The sequence below is a fragment of the Callithrix jacchus genome, chromosome 10 (genome assembly GCF_049354715.1).
Source record: "Callithrix jacchus isolate 240 chromosome 10, calJac240_pri, whole genome shotgun sequence".
In the NCBI taxonomy this organism is placed as follows: domain Eukaryota; kingdom Metazoa; phylum Chordata; class Mammalia; order Primates; family Cebidae; genus Callithrix; species Callithrix jacchus.
The window spans coordinates 71,809,322-71,836,820 of record NC_133511.1 but is presented as its reverse complement, the minus strand read 5'-3'; the positions used below and the strand labels follow the sequence as shown (position 1 = coordinate 71,836,820).

General features: G+C 40.3%; 1 protein-coding gene across 1 annotated transcript; it reads left to right on the top strand.

Moving 5' to 3' along the window:
• Positions 1-22,762: 22,762 nt before the first annotated feature.
• LOC100409537 (olfactory receptor 52B2-like) lies at positions 22,763-25,109 on the top strand. Its single transcript, XM_002754960.6, has one exon. The coding sequence runs from the start codon at positions 23,669-23,671 to the stop codon at positions 24,614-24,616; it is 948 nt and encodes a 315-aa protein (XP_002755006.1). The 5' UTR covers positions 22,763-23,668; the 3' UTR covers positions 24,617-25,109.
• The last annotated feature ends 2,390 nt before the right edge of the window (positions 25,110-27,499 follow it).

Here is a 27,499-nt window from a genome sequence, read left to right as displayed (position 1 = left end):
AAGTGAAATGTGGGGGACTCAAGATGGCATGGTGAGAACAACCCAGGATTGAAGCTCTTGGTGAATGCGTGGAGAAGGTGAGTCAGGGCCGGATTTCCAGATGGATCTTTGTTGCCCACAGAACGGGGAAATTTTCAGGTATAAAAGAGACGCGGGATGCCAGGGAGAGGTTTTGGCCGGTGCTGTAGCGCAGCGGCGCTACATAGCGCTCCGCACAAAGAGCACTGGTCCGGGTACCCTGCTAAACCAGCAATCTGAGACTTGAGACGGCTAAACTTGAGACTGAATGGGACTTGGACACTGAGCCAGCTGAGGGAATTCCAGGGAAGCAGTGTTTGGGGTAGTGCAGTGGAACAAACAAAATGGTAATTCCAAATGCTCCGGGTGCAGGCACAGCTGAACCCAGGACAGTGCAGCTCTGTGGGGGAGGAGCGTCCACCATTACCGAGGCAAACTTCCCCTACTGAGGTACACGCCCATTGCTGACGCAGCCTGCTGTTGCTGAGGCAACCTGCTACAACAGAGAGACTCCACCACAGGGCGTAGCCCGTGGCAGCATGGCGGAGACTGCAGCAGAGGGGCAGAGCCTGCAGCAACAGGGCGAACCTCACACCAGCAGGGCAGAGCCTTGGCAGGCAAATAGTGACTAGACTGCCTCCTAGCTGGGCAGGACAGCACAACAGATACTCACAAAGAAAGCCCCAATGCCCCCCCCAAGACAGAGCATCTGAGGAAAAAAAAGTTTTTTTATGAGTTCAGCTGCAGCAGAATTAAATGTAGCAGCCTAACAGCCCTGAATGAAAAACAGAGCTCACAGCTCAGCACTTGAGCTCCTATAAAGTACAGAGTGTCTCCTCAAGCAGCTCCCTGACCCCTCTATATCCAAAAGACTGACATTTGGCAGGCATCATTCTGGGACAAAGATAGCAGAAAAAGAAACTGGTAGCATCCCTCACTGTTCTGCAGCTGCTATAGGTGCACCCAAGACAAGCAGGCCCTGGAGTGGACCTCAGCAGTCGTACAGTGGAGGGGCTAGACTGGTAGAAGGAAAACCAAGTAACAGAAATACTTCATCATCAAAAATCTGGGTGTCCACTCAGAGACCCAACCAAAAAGTCAGCAACTACACAGATGACAGGTGGATAAATCCACAAAGATGGGAAGAAACCAGTGCAAAAAGGAGGAAAACACCCAAAACCAGAACACCTTGCCTCCTAGAAAAGACCAAAACTTTTCACCAGCAAGAGAACAAAGCTGAATGGAGAATGATTGTGATGAATGACGGAATTAGACTTCAGAAGGTGGATAATGAGAAACTTTTGTGAGCTAAAAGAACATGTTTTAAATCAATGTAAAGAAACTAAGAACCTTGAAAAAAGATTCGAGGAAATGATAACAACAATGGATAACTTAGAGAGGAATATGAATGAATTAAAGGAGCTGAAAAACACAATACGAGAACTTCACGAAGCATGCACAAGTTTCAATAGCCGAATTGACCAAGCAGAAGAAAGAATATCAGAAGTCGAAGATCAACTCAATGAAATAAAATGAGAAACCAAGATCAGAGAGAAAAGTGCAAAAAGGAATGAACAAGTCTCCAAGAAATGTAAGACTATGTGAAGAGACCTAACCTACATTTGATAGGTGTACCAGAATGTGATGAAGAGAATGAATCCAAGCTGGAAAATACTCTTCAGGACATTATCCAGGAAAATTTCCCCCACCTAGCAAGACAAGCCAACACTCAAATACAGGAAATAGAGAGAACACCACAAAGATATTCCACAAGAAGAGCAACCCCAAGGCACATAATCATAACATTCAACAAGGTTGAAATAAAGGAGAAAATGCTAAGGGCAGCCAGAGAGAAAGGTCGGGTCACCCACAAAGGGAAGCCCATCAGACTCACAGCAGATCTCTCGGCAGAAACACTATAAGCCAGAAGAGAGTGGGGGCCAATATTCAACATCCTTAAAGAAAAGAACTTTCAACCCAGAATTTCATATCCAGCCAAACTGAGCTTCAGAAGTGAAGGAAAAATAAAATCCTTTGCGAACAAGCAAGTACTCAGAGATTTTGTCACCACCAGGCCTGCTTTACAAGAGGTCCTGAAAGAGGCACTACACATAGAAAGGAACAACCAGTACCAGCCATTCCAAAATCACACTAAATGCTAAAGAGCATCAACATAATGAAGAATCTACAACAACTAACGAGCAAAACAGCCAGCTAGCATCAAAATGGCAGTATCAGATTCACACATAACAATACTAACCCTAAATGTAAATATACTATATGCACCAATCAAAAGACACAGACTGGCAAATTGGATAAAAATACAAAACCCATCAGTGTGCTGTATCCAGGAAATCCATCTCACATGCAAGGATACACAAAGGCTCAAAATAAAGAGATGGAGAAAGATTTACCAAGCAAATGGAGAGCAAAAAAAAAGCAGGAGTTGCAATTCTCATCTCTGATAAAATAGACTTTAAAGCAACAAAGATCAGAAGAGATGAAGGCCATTACATAATGGTAAAAGGATCGATACAAGAAGAAGAGCTAATGATCCTAAACATATATGGACCCAATACAGGAGCACCCAGATACGTAAGGCAAGTTCTTAATTACTTACAAAGAGACTTAGACTCCCACACAATAATAGTGGGAGACTTTAACACTCCACTGTCAATATTAGACAGATCAACCAGACAGAAAATCAACAAAGATATCCAGGGCTTGAACTCAGACCTGGAACCAGCAAACCTGATAGACATTTACAGAACTCTCCACCCCAAATCCACAGAATATACATTCTTCTCAGCACCACATCACACCTACTCTAAAATTGACCACATAATTGGAAGTAAAGCACTCCTCAGCAAATGCAAAACAACGGACATTATAACAAACAGTCTCTCAGACCATAGTGCAATCAAGTTAGAACTCAGAGTTCAGAAACCAACCCAGAACTGCACAGCTTCATGTAAGCTGAACAACTGGCTCTTGAATGTTGACTGGATAAACAATGAAATGAAGTCAGAAATAAAGAAGTTCTTTGAAACCAATGAAAGTGAAGACACAACATGCCAGAATCTCTGGGACACATTTAAAGCAGTCTCTAGAGGAAAATATATAGCAATAAGTGCCCATATGAGGAGAATGGAGAGATCCAAAATTGACACCCTATCGTCAAAATTGAAAGAGCTAGAGGAGCAAGATCAAAAAATCTCAAAACCCAGCAGAAGACAAGAAATAACTAAGGGAGGACTCAAGATGGCGCTGTGAGAACAACCCAGGATTGGAGCTCTTCCCGTTGAATCCGCAAATGGTGAGTCACAGCGGCATTTCCAGATTGATCTTTGTTGCCCACAGAACGGGGAAACTCCCAAGTATAAAAAAGACACGGGACGCCAGGTAGTAGGTCTGCCTGGCGAAGCCGGAAGCCGGGGCGGCGGCGGCTGGCCCTACCCAGCAATCCCCACAGGGCGTGCTTGTCCGGGTGCCCTGTTGAACCAGCAACCTGAGACTTGAGAGGGCTGGACTTGAGACTGAACGAGACTTGGACAGTAGGCCAGCCCAGGGGATTGAAGGGATTAAGATACCCAGTGGGATGAACAAAACCGCGATTTCAAACTATCCCGAGCAGATGGTCCCAGACGCTCTGTGGGGGAGAGGCGTCCGCCACTACTGAGGCAACCCGCCCCAACTGAGATACACGCCCACTGCTGACGCAGCCAGCCGTTGCTGAGGCAACCCGCCCCAACTGAGATACACTCCCACTGGTGACGCAGCCAGCCGTTGCCGAGGCAACCCGCCCCAACTGAGATACACGCCCATTGCTGACGCAGCCAGCCATTGCCGAGGCAACCCGTCCCTACTGAGATACACGCCCACTGCTGACGCAGCCTGCCGTTGCTGAGGCAACATGCTACAATGAAGAGACTCCACCGCAGGGCGTGGCGGAGACCACAGCAGAGCGGGCAGGAACAGCGCGAATCACACAACAGCAGGGCAGAGCCTCGGCACCCAAACAGTGGCTAGTCTGCCTTCTAGCTGGGCAGGACACCTGATCGGACATCCAAAAATAAAGCCCAAACCCCTCAACACAGAGCATTTGAGAAAAAAAAAAAAAAAAAAGAGTTTTTTAATGAGCTGTGTTGCAGCAGAATAAAACATAGCAGCCTAACAGCCCTGAATGAACAACAGAGTGCACAGCTCAACAATTAAACCCCTATAAAGTACAAACTGTCCCCTCAAGCAGCTCCCTGACCCCTCTATATCCAAAAGACTGACATTAGGCAGGCATCATCCTGGGACAAAGAGAGCAGAAAAAAAAACTGGTAGCATCCCTCGCTGTGCCACAGCTGCTAGAGGTGCACCCCAGACAAGCAGGGTCTGGAGCGGACCTCAGCAGTCGTACAGCGAAGGGGCTAGACTGGTAGAAGAAAAATCAAGCAACAGAAATACTTCATCATCAACATTCTGGGTGTCCACTCAGAGATCCAAACAAAAAGTCAGCAACTACGCAGACGACCAGCGGACAAATCCACAAAGATGGGAAGAAACCAGCGCAAAAAGGAGGAAAACACCCGAAACCAGAACACCTCGCCTCCTAGAAAGGACCAAAACTCCTCACCAGCAAGGGAGCAAAGCTGGACGGAGAATGACTGTGACGAAATGATGAAATTAGACTTCAGTAGATGGATAATGAGCTAAAAGATCATGTATTAAATCAATGCAAAGAAACTAAGAAAATTGAAAAAAGATTTGAAAAAAGATTCGAGGAAATGATAACAAGAATGGATACCTTAGAGAGGAATATGAATGAATTAAAGGAGCTGAAAAACACAATAAGAGAACTTCGCGAAGCAAACACAAGTTTCAATAGCCGAATTGACCAAGCAGAAGAAAGAATATCTGAAGTCGAAGACCAACTCAATGAAATAAAATGAGAAACCAAGATCAGAGAAAAAACTGCCAAAAACAATGAACAAAGTCTCCAAGAAATGTGGGACTATGTGAAAAGACCTAACCTACGTTTGATAGGTGTACCAGAAGGGGATGAAGAGAATGAATCCAAGCTGGAAAATACTCTTCAGGACATCATCCAGGAAAATGTCCCCCACCTAGCAAGACAAGCCAACACTCAATTGCAGGAAATACAGAGAACACCACAAAGATATTTCGCAAGAAGAGCAACCCCAAGGCACATAATCGTCAGATTCAACAGGGTTGAAATAAAGGAGAGAATACTAACGGCAGCCAGAGAGAAAGGTCGGGTCACCCACAAAGGGAAGCCCATCAGACTCACAGCAGATCTCTTGGCAGAAACACTACAAGCCAGAAGAGAGTGGGGGCCAATATTCAACATTCTTAAAGAAAAGAACTTTCAACCCAGAATTTCATATCCAGCCAAACTGAGCTTCAGAAGTGAAGGAAGAATAAAATCCTTTGTGAACAAGCAAGTACTCAGAGATTTTGTCACCACCAGGCCTGCTTTACAAGAGCTCCTAAAAGAGGCACTACACATAGAAAGAATCAATCAGTACCAGCCATTCCAAAATCACACTGAATGCTAGAGAGCTTCAACATAATGAAGAATCTACAACAACTAACAGGCAAAACAGCCACTTAGCATCAAAATGGCAGTATCAAATTCACACATAATAATATTAACCCTAAATGTAAATGGACTAAATGCACCAATCAAAAGACACAGACTGGCAAATTGGATAAAAATCCAAAACCCATCAGTGTGCTGTATCCAGGAAACCCATCTCACATGCAAGGATACACAAAGGCTCAAAATAAAGGGATGGAGGAAGATTTACCAAGCTAATGGAAAGCAAAAAAAAGCAGGAGTTGCAATTCTCATCTCTGATAAAATAGACTTTAAAGTAACAAAGATCAAAAGAGACAAAGAAGGCCATTACATAATGGTAAAAGGATCGATACAACAAGAAGAGCTAACGATCCTAAACATATATGGACCCAACACAGGAGCACCCAGATACATAAGGCAAGTTCTTAATGACTTACAGAAGGACTTAGACTCCCACACAATAATAGTGGGAGACTTTAACACTCCACTGTCAATACTAGACAGATCAACCAGACAGAAAATCAACAAGCATATCCAGGGCTTGAACTCAGACCTGGTGCAAGCAAACCTGGTGGACATTTACAGAACTCTCCACCCCAAATCCACAGAATACACATTCTTCTCAGCACCACATCACACCTACTCTAAAATTGACCACATAATTCGAAGTAAAGCACTGCTCAACAAATGCAAAACAACTGAAATCATAACAAACAGCCTCTCAGACCATAGTGCAATCAAGTTAGAACTCAGAATTCAGAAACCGACCCAGAACCGCACAGCTTCATGGAAACTGAACAACTGGCTCTTGAATGTTGACTGGGTAAACAACGAAATGAAGGCAGAAATAAAGAAGTTCTTTGAAACCAATGAGAACGAAGACACAACGTGCCAGAACCTCTGGGACACATTTAAGGCAGTCTCTAAAGGAAAGTATATAGCAATAAGTGCCCATATGAGGAGAATGGAGAGATCCAAAATTGACACCCTATCGTCAAAATTGAAAGAGCTAGAGGAGCAAGATCAACAAAACTCAAAACCCAGCAGAAGACAAGAAATAACTAAGATCAGAGCTGAGCTGAAGGAGATTGAGACACGAAAAACCCTTCAAAAAATCAATAAATCCAAGAGCTGGTTTTTTGAAAAGATCAACAAAATAGACAGACCACTAGCCAGATTGATTAAAAAGAAAAGAGAGAACAACCAAATAGATGCAATAAAAAATGATAAAGGGGAAATCACCACAGATTCCACAGAAATTCAAACCATCATCAGAGAATATTACAAACAACTATATGCACATAAACTAGTAAACCTGGAAGAAATGGATAAATTCCTGGACTCCTGTGTCCTCCCAAGCCTAAACCAGGAGGAAGCTGAAACTATGAATAGACCAATAACAAGGTCTGAAGTCGAGGCAGCAATTAAGAGCCTACCACACAAAAAAAGCCCAGGTCCAGATGGGTTCACAGCCGAATTCTACCAGACACACAAGGAGGAGCTGGTACCATTCCTTCTAAAACTATTTCAAACAATCCAAAAAGAGGGAATCCTTCCCAAATCATTTTATGAGACCAACATCATCCTGATACCAAAACCCGGCAGAGACCCAATGAGAAAAGAAAACTTCAGGCCAATATCCATGATGAACACAGATGCAAAAATCTTCAATAAAATATTGGCAAGCCGATTGCAACAGAAAATCAAAAAACTTATTCATCATGATCAAGTAGGATTCATCCCAGGGATGCAAGGCTGGTTCAACATACGCAAGTCTATCAACGTAATTCACCACATAAACAGAACCAAAAACAAAAACCACATGATTATCTCAATTGACGCAGAGAAGGCATTTGACAAAATTCAACAGCCCTTTATGCTAAAAACCCTCAATAAACTCGGTATCGATGGAATGTATTTCAAAGTAATAAAAGCTATTTATGACAAACCAACAGCCAATATCATACTGAATGGGCAAAAACTGGAAGCATTCCCTTTAAAATCTGGCACTAGACAAGGATGCCCTCTCTCACCACTCCTATTCAATATAGTACTGGAAGTTCTAGCAAGAGCAATCAGGCAAGAAAAAGAGATAAAGGGTATTCAAATAGGAAAGGTGGAAGCCAAATTGTCTCTATTTGCAGACGACATGATAGTATACCTAGAAGACCCCATCGCCTCAGCCCAAAAACTCCTGAAACTGATAAACAACTTCAGCAAAGTCTCAGGATATAAAATCAATATGCAAAAATCACAAGCATTCGTCTCCACCAACAACAGACTTAAAGAAAGCCAAATCAAGAGCGAACTGCCATTCGCAATTGCTACAAAAAGAATAAAATACCTTGGAATACAACTCACAAGGAACGTAAGAGACCTCTTCAAGGAGAACTACAAACCACTGCTCAACGAAATCAGAGAGGACACAAACAGATGGAGAAACATTCCATGTTCATCGTTAGGAAGAATTAATATCGTGAAAATGGCTATACTGCCCAAAGTAATTTACAGAATCAACGCTATCCCCATCAAGCTACCATTGACTTTCTTCACAGAACTGGAAAAAACCACCATGAACTTCATATGGAACCAAAAGAGAGCCCACATAGCCAAGTCAATTCTAAGCAAAAAGAACACAGCGGGGGGCATCACACTACCGGATTTCAAACTATACTACAAGGCTACAGTAATCAAAACAGCATGGTACTGGTACCAAAACAGAGATATAGACCAATGGAACAAAACAGAGGCACCAGAGGCAACACAACATACATACAACTATACAATCTTTGATAAACCTGACAAAAACAAGCAATGGGGCAAGGATTCCATGTTTAACAAATGGTGTTGGGAAAACTGGCTAGCCATGTGCAGAAAGCAGAAACTGGACCCCTTCCTGACACCTTACACTAAAATTAACTCCAGATGGATTAAAGACTTAAACGTAAGACCTGGCACCATAAAAACCCTAGAAGGAAATCTAGGCAAAACTATCCAGGACATAGGAGTAGGCAAGGACTTCATGAACAAAACACCAAAAGCATTGGCAACAAAAGCCAAAATAGACAAATGGGACCTAATGAAACTCCACAGCTTCTGCACGGCAAAAGAAACAGTCACTAGAGTGGATCGGCAACCAACAGAATGGGAAAAAATTTTCGCAGTCTACCCATCTGACAAAGGGCTGATATCCAGAATTTACAAAGAACTCAAGCAGATTTACAGGAAAAAAACAAACAAGCCCATTCAAATTGGGCAAAGGATATGAACAGATACTTTACGAAAGAAGACATATATGAGGCCAACAATCATATGAAAAGATGCTCATCATCACTGGTCATCAGAGAGATGCAAATCAAAACCACATTGAGATACCATCTCACGCCAGTTAGAATGGCGATCATTAAAAAATCTGGAGACAACTGATGCTGGAGAGGATGTGGAGAAAAAGGAACACTTTTACACTGTTGGTGGGAGTGTAAATTAGTTCAACCATTGTGGAAGACAGTGTGGCGATTCCTCAAGGCCTTAGAAATAGAAATTCCATTTGACCGAGCAATCCCATTACTGGGTATATATCCAAAAGACTATTAATCGTTCTACTATAAGGAGACATGTACACGAATGTTCATTGCAGCACTGTTTACAATAGCAAAGACCTGGAATCAACCCAAATGCCCATTGATAATAGACTGGATTGGAAAAATGTGGCACATATACACCATGGAATATTATGCAGCAATCAGAAATGATGAGTTCTTGTCATTTGTAGGGACATGGATGAATCTGGAGAACATCATCCTCAGCAAACTGACACAAGAACAGAAAATGAAACACCGCATATTCTCACTCATAGGTGGGTGATGAAATATGAGAACACATGGACACAGAAAGGGGAGTACTAAACACTGGGGTCTATAGGGGGAAAAGGGGAGGGCCAGTGGGAGGGGGAGGTGGGGAGGGATAGCCTGGGGAGAAATGCCAAATGTGGGTGAAGGGGAGAAGAAAAGCAAAGCACACTGACATGTGTGTACCTATGCAACTGTCTTGCATGCTCTGCTCATGTACCCCAAAACCTATAATCCAATAAAAAATTTGAAAAAAAAAAGAAATAACTAAGATCAGAGCTGAACCGAAGGGCATAGAGAAACGAAAAGCCCTTCAAAAAATCAATAAATCCAAGAGCTGGTTTTTTGAAAAGATCAACAAAATAGACAGGCCACTAGCCAGATTGATTAAAAAGAAAAGAGAGAACAACCAAATAGATGCAGTAAAAATGATAAAGGGGAAATCACCACAGATTCCACAGAAATTCAAACCATCATCAGAGAATATTACAAACAACGCTATGCACATAAACTAGTAAACCTGGAAGACATGGATAAATTCCTGGACTCCGGCGTTCTCCCAAGCCTAATCCAGGAGGAAGCTGAAACTATGAGTAGACCAATAACAAGGTCAGAAGTCGAGGCAGCAATTAAGAGCCTACCAAACAAAAAAAGCCCAGGTCCAGACGGGTTCACAGTCGAATTCTACCAGACACACAAAGAGGAGCTGGTACCATTCCTTCTGAAACTACTCCAAATAATCCAAAAAGAGGGAATCCTTTTCAAATCATTTTATGAGACCAATATCATCCTGATACCAAAACCTGGCAGAGACCCAACAAGAAAAGAAAACTTCAGGCCAATATCCATGATGAACATAGATGCAAAAATCTTCAATAAAATATTGGCAAGCCAATTGCAACAGCAAATCATAAAACTTATCCATCATGATCAAGTAGGATTCATCCCGGGGATGGAAGGCTGGTTCAACATACGCAAGTCTATAAACGTAATTCACCACATAAACAGAACCAAAAACAAAAACCACATGATTATCTCAATTGACGCAGAGAAGGCATTTGACAAAATTCAACAAGCCTTTATGCTAAAAAACCTCAATAAACTCGGTAGCAATGGAACGTATCTCAAAGTATAAAAGCTATCTACGACAAACCAACAGCCAATATCATACTGAATGGGCAAAAACTAGAAGCATTCCCTTTGAAATCCACCACTTGACAAGGATGCCCTCTCCACCACTCTTATTGAATGTAGTACTGGAAGTTCTAGCCAGAGCAATCAGGCAAGAAAAAGAAATAAAGTGTATTCAAAAAGGAAAGGAGGAAGCCAAAGTGTCTCTGTTTGCAGATGACATGATAGTATACCTAGAGGACCCCATCGCCTCAGCCCACAAACTCCTGAAACTGATAAACAACTTCAGCAAAGTCTCAGGATATAAAATCAATGTGCAAAAATCACAAGCATTCGTCTACACAAATAACAGACTTAAAGAAAGCCAAATCAAGAACGAACTGCCATTCAGAATTGCTACAAAAAGAATAAAATACCTTGGAATACAACTCACGAGGAACGTAAGGGACCTCTTCAAGGAAAACTACAAACCACTGCTCAACGAAATCAGAGAGGACACAAACAGATGGAGAAACATTCCGTGTTCATGGTTAGGAAGAATTAATATCGTGAAAATGGCTCTACTGCCCAACGTAATTTACAGAATCAATGCTATCCCCATCAAGCTACCACTGACTTTCTTCACAGAACTGGATAAAACCACCATGAACTTCATGTGGACCCAAAGACAGCCCGCATATCCAAGTCAATTCTAAGCAAAATGAACACAGCGGGGGGCATCACACTACCGGATTTCAAACTATACTACAAGGCTACAGTAATCAAAACAGCATGGTATTGGTAACAAAACAGAGATATGGACCAATGGAACAAAACAGAGGCATCGGAGGCAACACAACATATCTACAACCATACAGTCTTTCATAATCCTGACAAAAACAAGCAACGGGGAAATGATTTCCTGTTTAACAAATGGTGTTGGGAAAACTGGCTAGCAATGTGCAGAAAGCAGAAACTGGACCCCTTCGTCACACCTTACACTAAAATTAACTCCAGATGAATTAACGACTTAAACATAAGACCTGGCACCATAAAAACCCTAGAGGAAAATCTAGGCAAAACCATCCAGGGCATAGGAGTAGGCAAGGACTTCATGAACAAAACACCAAAAGCATTGGCAACAAAAGCCAAAATAGACAAGTGGGACCTAATAAAACTCCACAGCTTCTGCACGGCAAAAGAAACAGTCACTAGAGTGAATCGGCAACCAACAGAATGGGAAAAAATTTTGCAGTTTACCCATCTGACAAAGGGCTGATATACAGAATTTTCAAGAACTCAAACAGATTTACAGGAAAAAAACAAAGAAGCCCATTCAGAAATGAGCAAAGGATATGAACAGACACTTTACGAAAGAAGACATATATGAGGCCAACAATCATATGAAAAGATGCTCATCGTCACTGGTCATCAGAGAGATGCAAATCAAAACCACATTGAGATACCATCTCATGCCAGTTAGAATGGCGATCATTAAAAAATCTGGAGACAACTGATGCTGGAGAGGATGTGGAGAAAAAGGAACACTTTTACACTGTTGGTGGGAGTGTAAATTAGTCCAACCATTGTGGAAGACAGTGTGGCGATTCCTCAAGGCCTTAGAAATAGAAATTCCATTTGACCCAGCAATCCCATTACTGGGTATATACCCAAAGGAGTATAAATCGTTCTACTATAAGGACACATGCACACGAATATTCATTGCAGCACTGTTTACAATAGCAAAGACCTGGAATCAACCCAAATGCCCATTGATGATAGACTGGATTGGGAAAATGTGGCACATATACACCATGGAATATTATGCAGCAATCAGAAATGATGAATTTGTGTCGTTTGTAGGGACATGGATGAATCTGGAGAATATCATTCTCAGCAAACTGACACAAGAACAGAAAATGAAATACTGCATATTTTCACTCATAGGCAGGTGATGAAAAACGAGAACACATGGACCCAGGGAGGGCAGTACTAAACACTGGGGTCTATTGCGGGGAAAAAGGGAGGGCCAGCGGGGGTGGGAGCCGGGGAGGGATAGCCTGGGGAGAAATGCCAAATGGGTGAAGGGTACAAAGGAAGCAAAACACACTGCCATGTGTGTACCTATGCAACTGTCTTGCATGTTCTGCACATGTACCCCAAAACCTAAAATGTAATAAAAAATTTAAAAAAAACAAAAACTTATGTCCACACTAAGACCTGAAAAAAAAAAAAGTGAAATGTGTTTTTGGTTTAAATAAAATAATAGGAAGTCATGGGAATGTGAATTTTTCTTGCCTAGATTAAAAAGTTAAAGGATTGTTTTAAGTTAGGATAAAGCTGAAGTTTTAAGCAAGTTGTGAAAGGTTTGTGAAAAATTAATTGTAGAAGAGATTCTGTGTGAAGATATTGGCTAAAGTTAAAGGGGTTTTCAGTTTTTCTGTAAACTGAACATTGGAGTAAGAACACAACAGGTTTTTTTTGTTTTTGAGCAAAAGCTTGCTTATGATCTGCTCTTTAATAATAATTTATAAAAATGGTGTTTGGTTTTCCTTGGGCTGTATTTGTATAAAAGTGTTATTTTCATATTTGTTCCAAAATTATGGGAAACTCTTATAATTCTGAAATGACTTAGTTTACATTATCAGTAATAATTATAATTGTTGTGTTGAATTGTTGTATGCCACAGATTGTATATAACCAAAATTGTGTGTAACCGAATTTCTTTGTCAATCGTGTATTTAACTGTGGCTGTCCTAAGATGTTTTGTCATCAAAAAACAATTATTACCTTGTTTTAATCCTCTTTAGAAGGTGGTTTATAATCAATTATAGAAATCTAACAGGTGTTCTTAAATGCAGGTTTTCTGATAACTTTGGAGATTGTTACATCAGAATAGAGGAAAAAAACTTTTAGGACTCTCATAAAGAGCTAGAATGTTCATTAACTATCAAGCAGAAGTTAACTACATGGACTAAGTTAAAGAAGTCTAATCTTTTTAACTTTTCTTAAAATGCTGCTGATCCTTTATTTTGTTTTTCTGAGTAAAGAAGACATTTTTTTGAGCTATTTACAGCTTTTAGCAATTGAGTTCACTTCTCTGAACAAAATTTGAAGCATATTTGTTTCTCTCTACCTGATTTCTCCAAAATTCAGAAACTATTTGTGAGTATTCTTATTATGATAATATAGTTATTTGCATAAGTGCAATAAGAATTTGTTTTCTTTTGTAACAGGATACAATTGGGGAAATTGGTTATTCTACCAATGCTTTGACTGGAATGTTATGCTTTTCTTTAAGGAATCAAACTTGACTTGTAGAGCCAATAAAAATTCTTTGGGGAACTTGCCTCATACCTTGCCTACACGATCCCTGGTAAGTAAAGAATGTCACTTTCTCACAGGTCAAAGAGCCTTAAGTTATCTTGGGACCTCAAAAGGAGAGGAATTCACCCAACTTGTAGATATTTGAGGATAAAACCCCATGGCAAGTCTTGGCTTTAAAGAAGTCTTATCTGTGATTCCTTCTATGGAAGAGTTCTATCAAAGCCAATTTAAAAAGAGCTTATGTGAAAAATAATTATTCTTGCTGCACTTTTATACAAATAATCAGGCCAAGTATAATAAAACAAAATGGTCTTTTCATGATTTGTCTTTAGTAAAAATCAGACACTGGAGAGAAAAATACTATGTTTCAAGAACTATAATACACTTGGTATTAAATTCTAGTCTCATTAGTTGTTTTTAAGTTGGCTTCTGCAATTTAGGCTAACCCTGCTTATTCCTGTGAACCAACCAGTGAGCTCTGATTGCTGCTCAGTAGAAACAAAAAGGATGGGTAATGTAAAAATCTGGATCAGTATTCTAATTCTGGGCACATTACAATTAGCTAACAACCCCATATCAGCTTAGTTCCAACAGTTTTTCAGTTCATGAAAAGCCTAATTTGGTTTACTTGAAATAACTTTACTTATTTTGCTGTTCTTGAATATATTGCTGTTATACTCTTTGTGTAGCCATGTGGACAAACTTACTTCAGTTACCTCAATATTTTCTTAAACATTTAATCTTCCAGATACCACCTCTTGTTGAAACTCGAGTCATGAATGGCCCTTGCCATACTGATGCTTTCTGAGTGAGCTCCTTTCTACCCTGAATACAAGAGACCCTCATAATTAGACAGGAATGTCATTGTCCCTAATCTGCTTGAAGAAGTTATAGAAGATGGACCTTCATCTCTCTGTTGCCCCTAGGATTAAGGGTTCTCTTTAAAAAGGAGAGGGAAATGTCAGAGACATGTGAATCAGAACAACTCCATTTTGAGTAGGAGCTGGATAAAATGAGGCTGAAACCTGCTGAGCTGCATTCCAAGACAGTTAGGGCACTCTAAGTCAAAGAATGAGATAGGAGGTTGGCACAAGATGCAGGTCATAAAGACCTTGCTAACAGAACAGGTTGTAGTAAAAGAGCCAGCCAAACCCTCCAAAACCAATGGCAACGAGAGTGATCTCTGGTCATTCTCACTGCTGCACTCCCACCAGTTCCATGACAGTTTACAAATGCCATGGCAAAATCAGGAAGTTACCCTATATGCTCTAAAATGGGGAGGCATGAACGATCCTCCCCCTTTAAAAATATATCTTTAGGAAATAACCATAAAAATGGGGAACCAGCAGCTCTTCGGACTTCTCTATGGAGTAGCCATTCTTTTATTGCTTTTAAACTTGCTTTCACTTTCTACTGCAGACTCACCCTGAATTCCTTCTTGTGTGAGAGCCAAGAACCCTCTCTTGGGGTCTGGATCAGGACACCTGTCCTGTAACAATGGCACTCTCCTATAAGGTTTCTACTGAAAAGTCTGCTGCCAGACATGTTGGAGCTCCATCGTAAGTTATTTATTTCTTTTATCTTGCAGCTTTTAGAATCCTTTCTTTAATTTTTTTAAAAAATTACTATTATATTTTAAGTTCTGTGGTACATGTGCAGAGTGTGCTTGTTTGTTATATAGGTATATACATACCATGGTATGCTGCATCCATCACGCCATTTATCTACATTAGGTATTTCTTCTAATGCCACCTTTCCCCTAGTTCCCCACCCACTGATAGGCCCTGGTGTGTGATGTTCCCCTCCCTGTGTCCATGTGTTCTCATTGTTCAACACCCACTTATGAGTGAGAACATGTGGTGTTTGGTTTTCTGTTCTTGTGTCAGTTTGCTAAGAATGATGGTTTCCAACTTCATCCATGTCCCTGCAAAGGACATGAATTCAGTCTTTTTTATGGCTGCATAGTATTCTATGGTGTATATGTCCCACATTTTCTTTATCCAGTTTATCATTGATGGGCATTTGGGTTGGTTTCATGTCTTTGCTATTTTGAACAGTTCCATAATAAACATACGTATGTATGTATGTGTCTTTATAATAGAATGATTTATAATCCTTTGGGTATATACCCAGTAATGGAATTGCTGGACCAAGTGGCATTTCTATTTCTAGATCCTTCAGGAATTGCCACACTGTCTTCCACAATGGTTGAACTAATTGACAATGTCTCCTGATTTTTTAATGATCACTATAACTTTCTTTATCTTTGACCTTTGGGAGTTTGATTATTAAATGTCCTGAGGTAGTCTTCTTTGGGTTAAATCTGCTGGGTGTTCTGTAATCTTATACTTGAATAATGATATAATTCTCTATGTCTCAGAAGTTCTCTTATTATCCCATTGCATAAACTTTCTACTCCTATCTATATCTCTATTTCCTCTTTAAGGCCAGGGACTCAGTTTTGTGATTCTCAGGCTATTATCTAGATTTTGTAGGCGTGCTTCATTCTTTTCTATTGTTTTTTTATTTTATCTCCTCTGTGTATTTTTAAAGAGTCTATCTTCAAGCTCACTAGTTTTTTCTTCTGCCTGATCAGTTCTGCTATTAGGAAACTGATGCATTCTTCAGTAAGTCGGTTGCATTTTTTTTTAACTCCACAATTTCTGAGTGATTCTTTTAAACTATTTCAATCTCTTTGATAATTTTATCTGATAGGTTTCTGAATTTGTTCTCTATGTTGAACTTCTTTGATTTTCCTCAACATAGCTATTTTGAATTCTCTGTCCGAAAGGTCACATATCTCTGTTTCTCCAGGATTGGCCCCTGGGGACTTATTTAGTTTGCTTGATGATGTCATGTTTTCCTGGATCATCTTGATACTTGTGGATGTTTGTCAGTGTTTGGGCATTGAAGAATTAGGTATTTATTGTAATGTTCACAGTTTGAGCTTGTTTTTAACTGTCCTTCTTGGGATGACTTTCCAGCTATTACAAGGGACTTGGGTGTTGTTTTTTAATTTTATTTTTTGGTCTTTTTCACCGCACCATTAAAAGGAGAGACTTGGGTGTTTTGATATAAGCTGTATCTGCATTAGTAGACACTCTAAGCCTAGTAACACTGGTGTTTTGCATACTTGCAGAAGTACCACCTTGTTCATCTTAAATAATATCCAGAAGAATTATTTGGAGTATTAGGCAGAGACTCTTGTTCTTTTCACTTATTTACTACCTGGCTACCACTTGTGTTTACTTAAAGCCTTAGGGGTCTACGATTAGTATGCAGTGAAGGCAGCCAGTCTTGTGTCCTTCCCTTCAGGGTGATGAGTTACCCCAGTGCCTGGACAGGTCCAGAGATGCTGTCTAAGAGCCAGGGACTACAGTAAAAAACCTTGTAAATCTACCTGGTACTTTATTCTTTGCAGCTATGCTGGCACTCAACTCACGAGATACCAGGGAAGAAAAGGGAAGTTCTCATAGAATAGCCTCTTCCCATTGCCACCACCCCATGGCCCATAAGGAGTACTGCCAAGTGCTCCTGATATTTAGGAGTACTGCTGATATTTACTTAAGACTCAGGACTCTTCAGTCAGCTTATGGTGAATGCTGCCAGACCTGGGACTCACCCTTCAGGGTAGTGGGCTCCACTTTTTCCTAGCGCAGATTCAGAAATGCTCTCTAAGAGTTAAGACCTAGAACTGTGGTTGAGCTGGTACCTAAGATGCACGACAAAGTCTTCTTTACTTTTTCCCTCTGCTTTCTCAAGCAGAAGGAATCTCTCACTATAGCCACCATAGCTAGGAAGATGCTGGGTCTCATCTGAAGCCAGCACATCTCAGAGTCTCATCTGAAGCCCATGAGTACTACTGTGGTACTACCTGTGTAGTGCTGCTGATTATTCAGAGACCAAAAGTTCTTTAGTCAGCAGGTGATAAATCCTGCCAGGACTTGGTCTTTCCTTTCAGTATGGTGGGTTCCCTTCTGTCCCCAGGTGTGTCCAGAAATGTCATTTTGGAGTTAGCGCCTGGAATGAGGGCCTCATGACTCCGCCTGGTGTCCTATCCAACTGTGGCTAAGCTGGTATCCAAGTTGCAAGACAAAATCCTCTTTACACTTCCCTCTCCTTTCCTCAAGCAGAAGGGAGTCACTTTCATTTCTGTGAGCTGTGCTGCCTGGTCTTGGGGTGGCATGAACATTCCCATAGTCACCTCAGCTGGTGTCTTATTAGATTTCATGCCTCTCATGTCCACTAGCTCTGAGCCCAGCACAGCACTAGAACTTGCCTATGAGTTGCAATCCTTTTGCCCTAGACTGCCTTTCAAGTTTATTTAGGACCCCAAAGAATTTTAGCTTGTGATGAAACTTGCTGAAACTCAATTTCCAGTTGCTGACATGGGCAATTCAGCTATGGCTAGGGCTTATCTAAATGCTCCCTCTGTGGATGTTGGCTGAGTTCAGCCTAGTTTTGCTTTCTCCTATGACAGGGCAGCACTGAGTTCCAATGCAAAATCCCACAATCACTGAGCTTTTTCTCCCAGAAGTACATAGATTCTCTGTGTCACATTGCCACTGCTGGGAGGTTGGGGAGGGGTGGCATCAGTGATTCAAGACTGTTTTTCCTACCCTCTTTAGTGCCTCTTTCAATGATACAAAGTTAAAACCAGGCACTGTGATTGTTTACCTGATACTTGGTTCTTATGAAGCTGTGTTTTTGTGTGTAAATAGTTGTTAAATTTGGTGTTCCTTTTGGAGGACCCTCAGTGGAGGCTTCTACTTGACCATCTTGCTCTTAACTCAACAACTCATGTTTATTAAGAGATGACTCTATGCTAGAAACCATGTTCAGTTCTCTGCTGCATTATCTCATTTAATTCTCATACAACCCCATTAGATAGTGCTCCTATTATCTCTGATAAATACACAGAGGTACTCAAGGCAAAGAGAGGATAAGTAGTCAAGGTCATTCATATGGCAAGAGGTACAGTACTGGTATTGATTCTTCTTTTAAGTCTTCACTGATCCCCCCAAATCAGAGGTAATCACCTTATCTTCTTGGTCCCCACACCAATGACATTTATCATCTCAACTAAATGTTAATGATTCTATTTATGAAACCACCAAAACTTGAGTTCTGTGAGGGCAGAGAATATGTCTTCCTCATCATTATAGTTCCAATATCTAGCATAGAGCACCTATATGTATATTTATGGATTGAAGTGTTGGTGAGGTTGTTGACCTCTGAACCCTTGTTAAATATTATCTAGTTTTATAACTGGAATCATTTATACACACACACACACAGACACACCCATACACTTAGCTCCTTTTGACCTACTATTTCTTCTATCTCTCCACATGTTTATATGTATATTGAAGTCTAGCAGGTATAGCTTGGGCTCTAATAGTCTTCGTATTAACTAGTAGCAACTCTAATCCATTTTGTGTTTATATGTTACTCAGAGATATGGAGTCATTAAAAACATAGTATGAATGGAGTGCTGCAGGAAGGACAGCTAGATTACCCATCCTCTGTGGTTCCTGAGGCAGTGATCACTGGAGACTGGTTCTGCTGGGGTCTGCTTCTGTCTAGTTAAACTAAACACTCCCTAAAGACCTAGTAGCATAGAAGCTGTCTCCTCACTCCAGGGATTCCTGAGGATGAGGTACAAATACTGTCCTGTTTCACTCAGAGTGTGCATCTGGCAGCTCCTTCCCTGTGTTGAAGAATAACTTTCTCTTCAACTGGGGTAAGTTTTGTAGCAGGGAATAAATGTTTGGTTCCTGGGATTTTTAGGTTTTCCTGAAGTAAATCCAATAAACTGTTGATTCAGACAAGATCTTCACAATTCCTCTAGACAGTGTACACACTGTCTACTGTGTGCATCTTGACATCTTGAACTCCTGCAGACATTTCTCCTATGCAGGGCTGGAACTAGGGTTAGTTTTTAGTTTAAATATATTGAAATATTTAAAAGTAAGTATATTGGGCCAGGCACGGTGGCTCACGCCTGTAATCCCAGCACTTTGGGAGGCCGAGGTGGGTGGATCACAAGGTCAAGAGATCGAGACCATCCTGGTCAACATGGTGAAACCCCGTCTCTACTAAAAATACAAAAAATTAGCTGGGCATGGTTGCATGTGCCTGTAATCCCAGCTACTCAGGAGGCTGAGGCAGGAGAATTGCCTGAACCCAGGAGGCGGAGGTTGCGGTGAGCCGAGATCACGCCATTGCACTCCAGCCTGGGTAACAAGAGCGAAATTCTGTCTCAAAAAAAAAAAAATAAATAAATAAAAAATAAAAAGTAAGTATATTAAAATTCACATTAGTATAGGTTCAAATATTTTATTTATATTCAAACTAGAATTTTAAAAATTTTTACTGGCTTTAATGGAAAAATCATGAATATATTCAAAATAAAATTATTGAAACAAATTAGCCATTAATAATACATAAAAACATGTATAAGTGCTTCAGACTCCAAACAATAGCTCAGTATATAGCACTGTCAGATCCTATCTTTATTTAAAATTTTGATATTATGTTCGTTGTGAATTTTTTTGCATTAATTTTCATTTAAAAACATATTAAAGTATTTATCTTGCTTGCTATGTTTTTTGGTACTCACTTAAATTTTGCATTCAAGGTAAGTGTCTCACTCATCTCACCTTATTTCTGGTCCTAGGACAGTCAACACCTGAAAGGCTGAGAGAATTACAGAGAAATGGAGCCCCCAGTAATGTCTTGAATCTTTAGATAAACCTGATATTAGAGTCATATTTTTCAGTTACAGGGCAAAGACATGCTGGGTCTGTCCTGCAGACCCTGGCTTATGGATGCAATGAGTACTCAGATACAGGTATGCACTCTTAGGGCAGCTAGGTGACTATCTGGCTCTAGTAGCCAGAGAGCAGCACTGGAGCTGCTTGCTTTTATTGAGTGCAGGCATAATGCCGAAAGCCTGGAGCAAACACAACCTGTAGGTAATTAGCATTTATTGTTCCCCTTTCAGGGAACTTCAGGGTGCAGATGATCAAAGGTCAGTTCTTGGACAACATAAGTAAACAAACCTGTTTAAGATAAATTCCCCTACCCTTCCTTGTACCCACTCCTTGCCCTCTGCCTCAGGGTTATAGAACAGCTGCCTTCAGCTGTTCTTCCCTGGGGTTCTGTAGAACCTTCTGACCTTTCAGGTTTGTGTCCTTTCCCTATAGTTTTTCCCGTCACTCTGACCGATCCCCCACAAAGACATCCCCTTTGTTGTAGGCCAAATTAGAGTTGGATTTTCTGTTATTTATAATACAAAGTGACTTGACAGAGAGAAAAAAAGAATTATACGTTTTAATCTTCAATTTACTTTTTAAAACTTAACTACAGGCTGCTGGGCACGGTGGCTCATGCCTGTAATCCCAGCACTTTGGGAGGCCAAGGTGTGCAGATCACCTAGGGTCAGGAGTTCAAGGCTAGCCTGGTCAGCATGGCCCAATCCTGTCTCTACTAAGAATAAAAAATTAGCCAGGCCTGGTAGGGTGCACCTGTAGTTGCAGCTACTCAAGAGGCTGAGGCAGGAGAAATGCTTGAACTCAGGCACTAGAGGTTGCAGTGAGCTAAGATCATGCCACTGTACTCTATCTAGCCTGGGCAACAGAGTAAGACTCTGTTTCAAATAAACAAACTATATGCCATGATCAATACTTTTTAATTTTTAATGGAAACAAGACATTTGATTGTAATGCATATACCGTAATTTATTTCTTGTCCTATTGATGGATATGGAAGTTTTAACAGTTTCTTTTGCTGTTGCAACAGTGTACCAAAGAATACCCTTGTAGATATAGCTATATGTTTTTATGCTGTAATTTCAGTAGGTAGATGCCAAAAGTGACATTGGATTAAATAATTTGAAGAATTAGAATTCTTAATACCTATTGTCAAATGACTTTCCAAAATGACTATACTAAGTTACCTGCCACCAGCAATGGGGGCTGTTTTCCAATATAATAAGAGAATTATGATATTTCAAGATGATGCTAATTTTCATTTTTTGAAAGTTTGTAAGGTCAAGCATCTTTTCAAATGTATATTGGCCATCTGTTTTTTTCATTGACTCATTTATTTTGATTCTTTGCACATTTTCTAATTTTTCCTTTTTCAATTATGCCACATTTTAGTGTTTAAGAATATCAACCTTTTGTATATTATGTTTTGTGTTTTTTTCTCCTAGAATTGTTATTTATTCTTGACTACATTTTACATAATTGCATCATCCAGTCGCTACTCTCTACGAAATTTGGTTTTCTTATGTTAGTCAGATTTTTCCAACCCTCAAAACATTTTATCATGTTTATGCTTCAGACCCTCATTTAAATTTAAAAAGTATTTTTATAGTTTTATCTTTAAAATGTACATCTTTAATTAATCTGGAATATCTATCTGTTTACTGAGTGAAGTGGGTGCTAATTTTATTCTTTTACAAAAATAATATAATCCAGTATCTCAAAGCCATTAACCGAATAGGGTTTCCTTTCTCCCACTAAATTGAATGCTACCTTATCACATCTTGAATTCTAAATATATTTTTATTGGTTTTTAACATGTCTAACATGTCTGTTAAGTTGTACTGATCCATGTAATAGCAATAACTAGCATTTGTTTAGTGTTTCTCTTACAGGCACTATGCTGGGCAGTTTACAGAAAGTATTTAAATTAATTCTTGCAAAATAAGTATGGATGGTTCGATTTCACAGATTAGGCTAAATTTCTGAGATGTGAAAATTTTTTTTTGTCTATAATCAGAAAATCAGAAGCCTAGGATTTGAATTCTAAATATATTTTTATTGGTTTCTAACATGTCTAACATGTCTATTAAGTTGTACTGATCCATGTAATAGCAATAACTAGCATTTGTTTAGTGTTTCTCTTACAGGCACTATGCTGGGCAGTTTACAGAAAGTATTTAAATTAATTCTTGCAAAATAAGTATGGATGGTTCGATTTCACAGATTAGGCTAAATTTCTGAGATGTGAAAATTTTTTTTTGTCTATAATCAGAAAATCAGAAGCCTAGGATTTGAACCTAGGAATGGCTTCCGTGGTCATAAATATTTAAGCTGTGAATTAGAATATCAATAGGACTTTAAAATAGAAAAATATGTTCCAGGTTAGGATAAAAACTTGAGAAAAATCATGAAAGTTAGAAACCCAGGTTTTTGTGGAGAATAGTTCACATAATTAATCTAACTTAGCTTTATTAGGTCTAAAGGCAATTAAAGCTGGAGAATAAAATAACAGTAAGATTGCGGAGGGCTTTGCATGCTTGAGAACTTTGGACTTTATAAGTCAATAAATAATTACATCAGGATTATAAGAGAAAATAGAATAAGATTTTTGTTTTGAGGATACCACACAGACTGCAACATAGCTGATGAATGTGAAGGAGTTGAGGTGGGGAAGCTGGGAGACAGGGAGACCAGATTAGTTTAGGACACTGTTGCAGTAGAACAGGTGAATGATGATCAAAGCCTGAGCAGGAACATGCCAATGAGAATGGGGAGGTATGTATAGGTTCTAGATGTTGCTGAGATGTGATCAGAAACCTGTGTTTATATTTGTATCTACAATGATAATGTGAGAAGTGGAAGAATAACATTATACACTCTCAGTCAAGGCATTAGTGATTGATTCCATGGTCTAATGTTCAACTTATAGTGGAACTTGTAACTGGCTCTGCTTACCGACATTCCTGTTCTTTAGTTTTCATAGAGAGACTCTGAAAGAAGGCATGTTTGGTACTAATCTCACCACCTTCCATCCCATTCTGTTCATTCTCCTTGGCATCCCAGGACTGGAGGAATACCACACCTGGCTTTCCATTCCTTTCTGCCTTATGTACTTCACTGCAGTCTTGGGAAATGGTGCCCTCATCCTTGTTGTCCTCAGTGAACGCACCCTCCATGAACCCATGTATGTCTTCTTATCCATGCTGGCTGGTACTGATATCCTGCTGTCCACCACCACTGTGCCCAAGGCCTTGGCTATCTTCTGGGTCCATGCTAGGGAGATAACCTTTGATGCTTGCATTACTCAGATGTTTTTCATTCATGTTGCCTTTGTGGCTGAGTCAGGAATCCTGCTGGCCATGGCATTTGACCGTTATGTGGCCATTTGTGCTCCCTTGAGATACACTACCATCTTAACTCCTATGGTAATTGCAAAAATGACTCTGGCCATCTGGGGACGAAGCATTGGGACAATTTTTCCTATCATATTCCTGCTGAAGAGGCTGCCATACTGTCGGACCAATGTCATCCCCCACTCATACTGCGAGCCCATTGGGGTGGCCCGATTGGCTTGTGCTGACATAACTGTCAATATCTGGTATGGCTTTTTAGTGCCAATGGCATCGGTTTTGGTAGATGTTGCGCTCATTGGTGTTTCCTACACTTTGATCCTCCAAGCTGTGTTTAGACTTCCTTCCCAGGATGCCCGGCACAAAGCTCTCAATACCTGTGGTTCTCACATTGGAGTTATTCTCCTCTTCTTCATCCCGTCTTTTTTTACTTTCCTGACTCACCGCTTTGGAAAGAATATCCCCCATCATGTCCACATACTGCTGGCAAATCTCTATGTGTTAGTTCCCCCCATGCTTAACCCCATCATCTACGGAGCAAAGACCAAGCAAATAAGGGGTGGTATGGCTCACATGTTATCTGCTGTGGGGAAGTCTTGAGATCGTTCATGGTCTTTTTATGGTTTTCTCTTACCAGTAGGAGAAAAGAGAACTTGCCAAGCAGGTTCCCAAGTTTAGGCAACATGGTGTGTTGTAGAAGAAAGCACATGGACTTTGGAATAAATTATACTTGGATTCAAATCCTGGGTCCCTTACTTTCTGATTTTGGAAAATGGAGAGGTTCCCATCTTTTGAAAATTTTGTTTTAACCTGTAAAGTTTAATTGCTTATATGTATGCTCTAGCGTTTTTGTAAGGATTAAATTAAATATGTAAACTACCTGGCACATTGCCCAGAATTATGTGGGATTTCAATGTTAGCTATAATTTTAACTTGAAGTTTGTTGCATACGATGTCTTAGATTTGATGTACATGAGAGTTTCAATATTTCCAGAGGTTCTCCTGCCTCCTGCTTACCTTCCAAGGCTGTGTCATGATCATCATCATCTTCAACATCATTGCTGTCATTATCACAAGTTTGTTGTAAAAATCAACTGGGTAATAAATATTTTAAAAATGCTTTTTAAAACATGAAGCAGCCCGGATGGTGGCTCATGCCTGTAATCCCAGCACTTTGGGAGGCTGAGGCAGGTGGATCACTTGAGGCCAGGAGCTCGAGACGAGCCTGGCCAACATGGAGAAACCCCATCTCTACTAAAAATAGAAACAAAAAATTAGTTAGGTATGGTTGTGCATGGCTGTAATAATTCCAGCTACTTGGGAGGCTGTGGCAGGAGAATCATTTAAACCCAGTGAGCTGGGATAGCACCACTGCAGTCCAGCCTTGGTGACAGAGCAAGATTCTACCTCAAAAGAAATGTGGGTGGGAAGAACCCCACTAAGCTGTTGAAAAAGATGAAGGTTTGCATTGATTATATTTTATATGTAAGGAATGATCACCATTATTATATTTTAAAATCCTTTGGGAGGCCAGGGTGGGTGGATCACCTGAGATCAAGAGTTCAAGACCAGACTGACCAACGTGGCAAAACCCCATCTACTAAAAATACAAAGTTAGCCAGGTGTGGTGGCAGGTGCCTGTAATCTCAGCTACTCAGGAGGCTGATACAGGAGAATCCCTTGACCCTGGGAGGCAGAGGTTGCAGTGAGCCAAGATTGCACCATTGCACTAAAGCTCTGGGCGATGGATTGAGACTCTGCCTCACAAAAATAAAAAAATAAAAAAAATCCTTTTACCCATCCAGGAAACAGGCCAGGTGACACTGACACAGGCACTACCTGTAGACAGTTGAGGATCTGAGCTCACAGGAACAAAGAACAAGTTATGGGGCCACATTGATAACAGGAAAAATAATATGTCATATATTCAGATGTTAGAAAAATGAAGCAAGCTAATATTCTCTGATTCTAGTTCCTCTTATCTGTTAGTACCTTAAAAAATCTAATCAGAGCTAATTTTGAATAGCTTTAATTTCCATTTATAAATTATGACTTAGAAACTGTTGCCTTAAGCTCAGTCTTTTCCCTTGAGATCCACATTTGTACAGTCAACTATTTCTTGACATCTCCAGCTGTATATCTAGTAGGTATCTCAAAATAAACATGCCTGTATCAGAAAGGGTAGCTTAGGCTATGCTACAGTAACACATTATAAAATTAAAGTGAATTATCAAAACCAAGTTCATTTAAATGAGAGAGGCTCTCATTTAAAGTGTAGTGTGTGTCAATAGGATCTATTATCCATTTAGTGGCTCAGGAATCATGGATATCCCTCCATCTTGTGATATTATGTCAACATACTGTTTTCAGAGTTGCTAAAGCCAGAAAAGAGAGAGAAACATGAGACACAACAATTATTAATTGCCTTGGTCTTAAGTAATTCATCACTTTAATATACATTTCACTAATGAGCATGTGGCCTCGTGGCCCCAATTCAACTGCAGCGAAAGCTGAGAAATATAAGAGTATTCATGGATTTTCAGTATGAATTGTGTCTGTCACCATCTGTACTTTTGGTTACTTAATATTTATTTGTTCCCTTTCCCAATGTAGAGACCACACTCAAATTCGGTCCACAGGAGAGACTCCAAAGTCTCACTCAAGCACTCCATCCAGCTCAGAATGTAGATCTTCAGGTGATACATGAGAACCTTTCCATCAAATTTGGTTAGAGCTCTTACTGGTCTAGAGACCTGTGATTTAAAAGGGAATTTATCTGTCTGCTCCTCACCCCCTTATAAAATACATAATGATGTAACAGGGACATCTAGCAGCCATTTGGAAAGGCAAAAAATATGAAACACAATAATTCACAGCAATGTTTGGTTAGGCATGATGGCTCTTGCCTGTAATCACAGCAGTCTGGGAGATTGAGGCAGGAGGATCACTGGAGGCCAGGAGTTTGAGACCAGCTTGGGTAACATAGTGAGACCTCTCTCTACAAAAAATTTAAACCTTAAAAAAAATTGTAGCAATTTTGAAATCCCTACTGGAAAGACATTGGGAAGGCTCCATGCCTTCAGTTTTAGAGGATTTTCTTAATTACACCCTTTAGGAGGTACTCTCTTGTTCATACATCAGTGTCCCTTTGGAAGCTTCCTTTTTTTTCTTACTGGGCTGCATAAGATATGGGCTTTGTGAGCCAGGTGTGGTTTCATGCACCTATAGTTCCAGATACTCAGGAGGTTGAAATAGGAGGATTGCTTGTGCTCAGGAGGTCCTGGCTGCAGTGAACTGTGGTTCTACCACTGACTCCAGGTGGGTGACAGAGTGAGATCCCATCTCTAAAAAAAGAGTTGAAAAAATAATAAAAGGGGTATTGGGGGTTACTCTTTTCTTGGGACAGCACAGCCTTCTTAGTTCACTTCCCAGTGCTGAAAGATTGAGATGTAAGAGTTATATTAGTTCTTAAATAGTCAAAGG

Excerpts from the sequence above, each read along its gene's own strand:
- LOC100409537 (XM_002754960.6), top strand. The coding sequence starts at position 23,669 with ATGTTTGGTACTAATCTCACCACCTTCCATCCCATTCTGTTCATTCTC.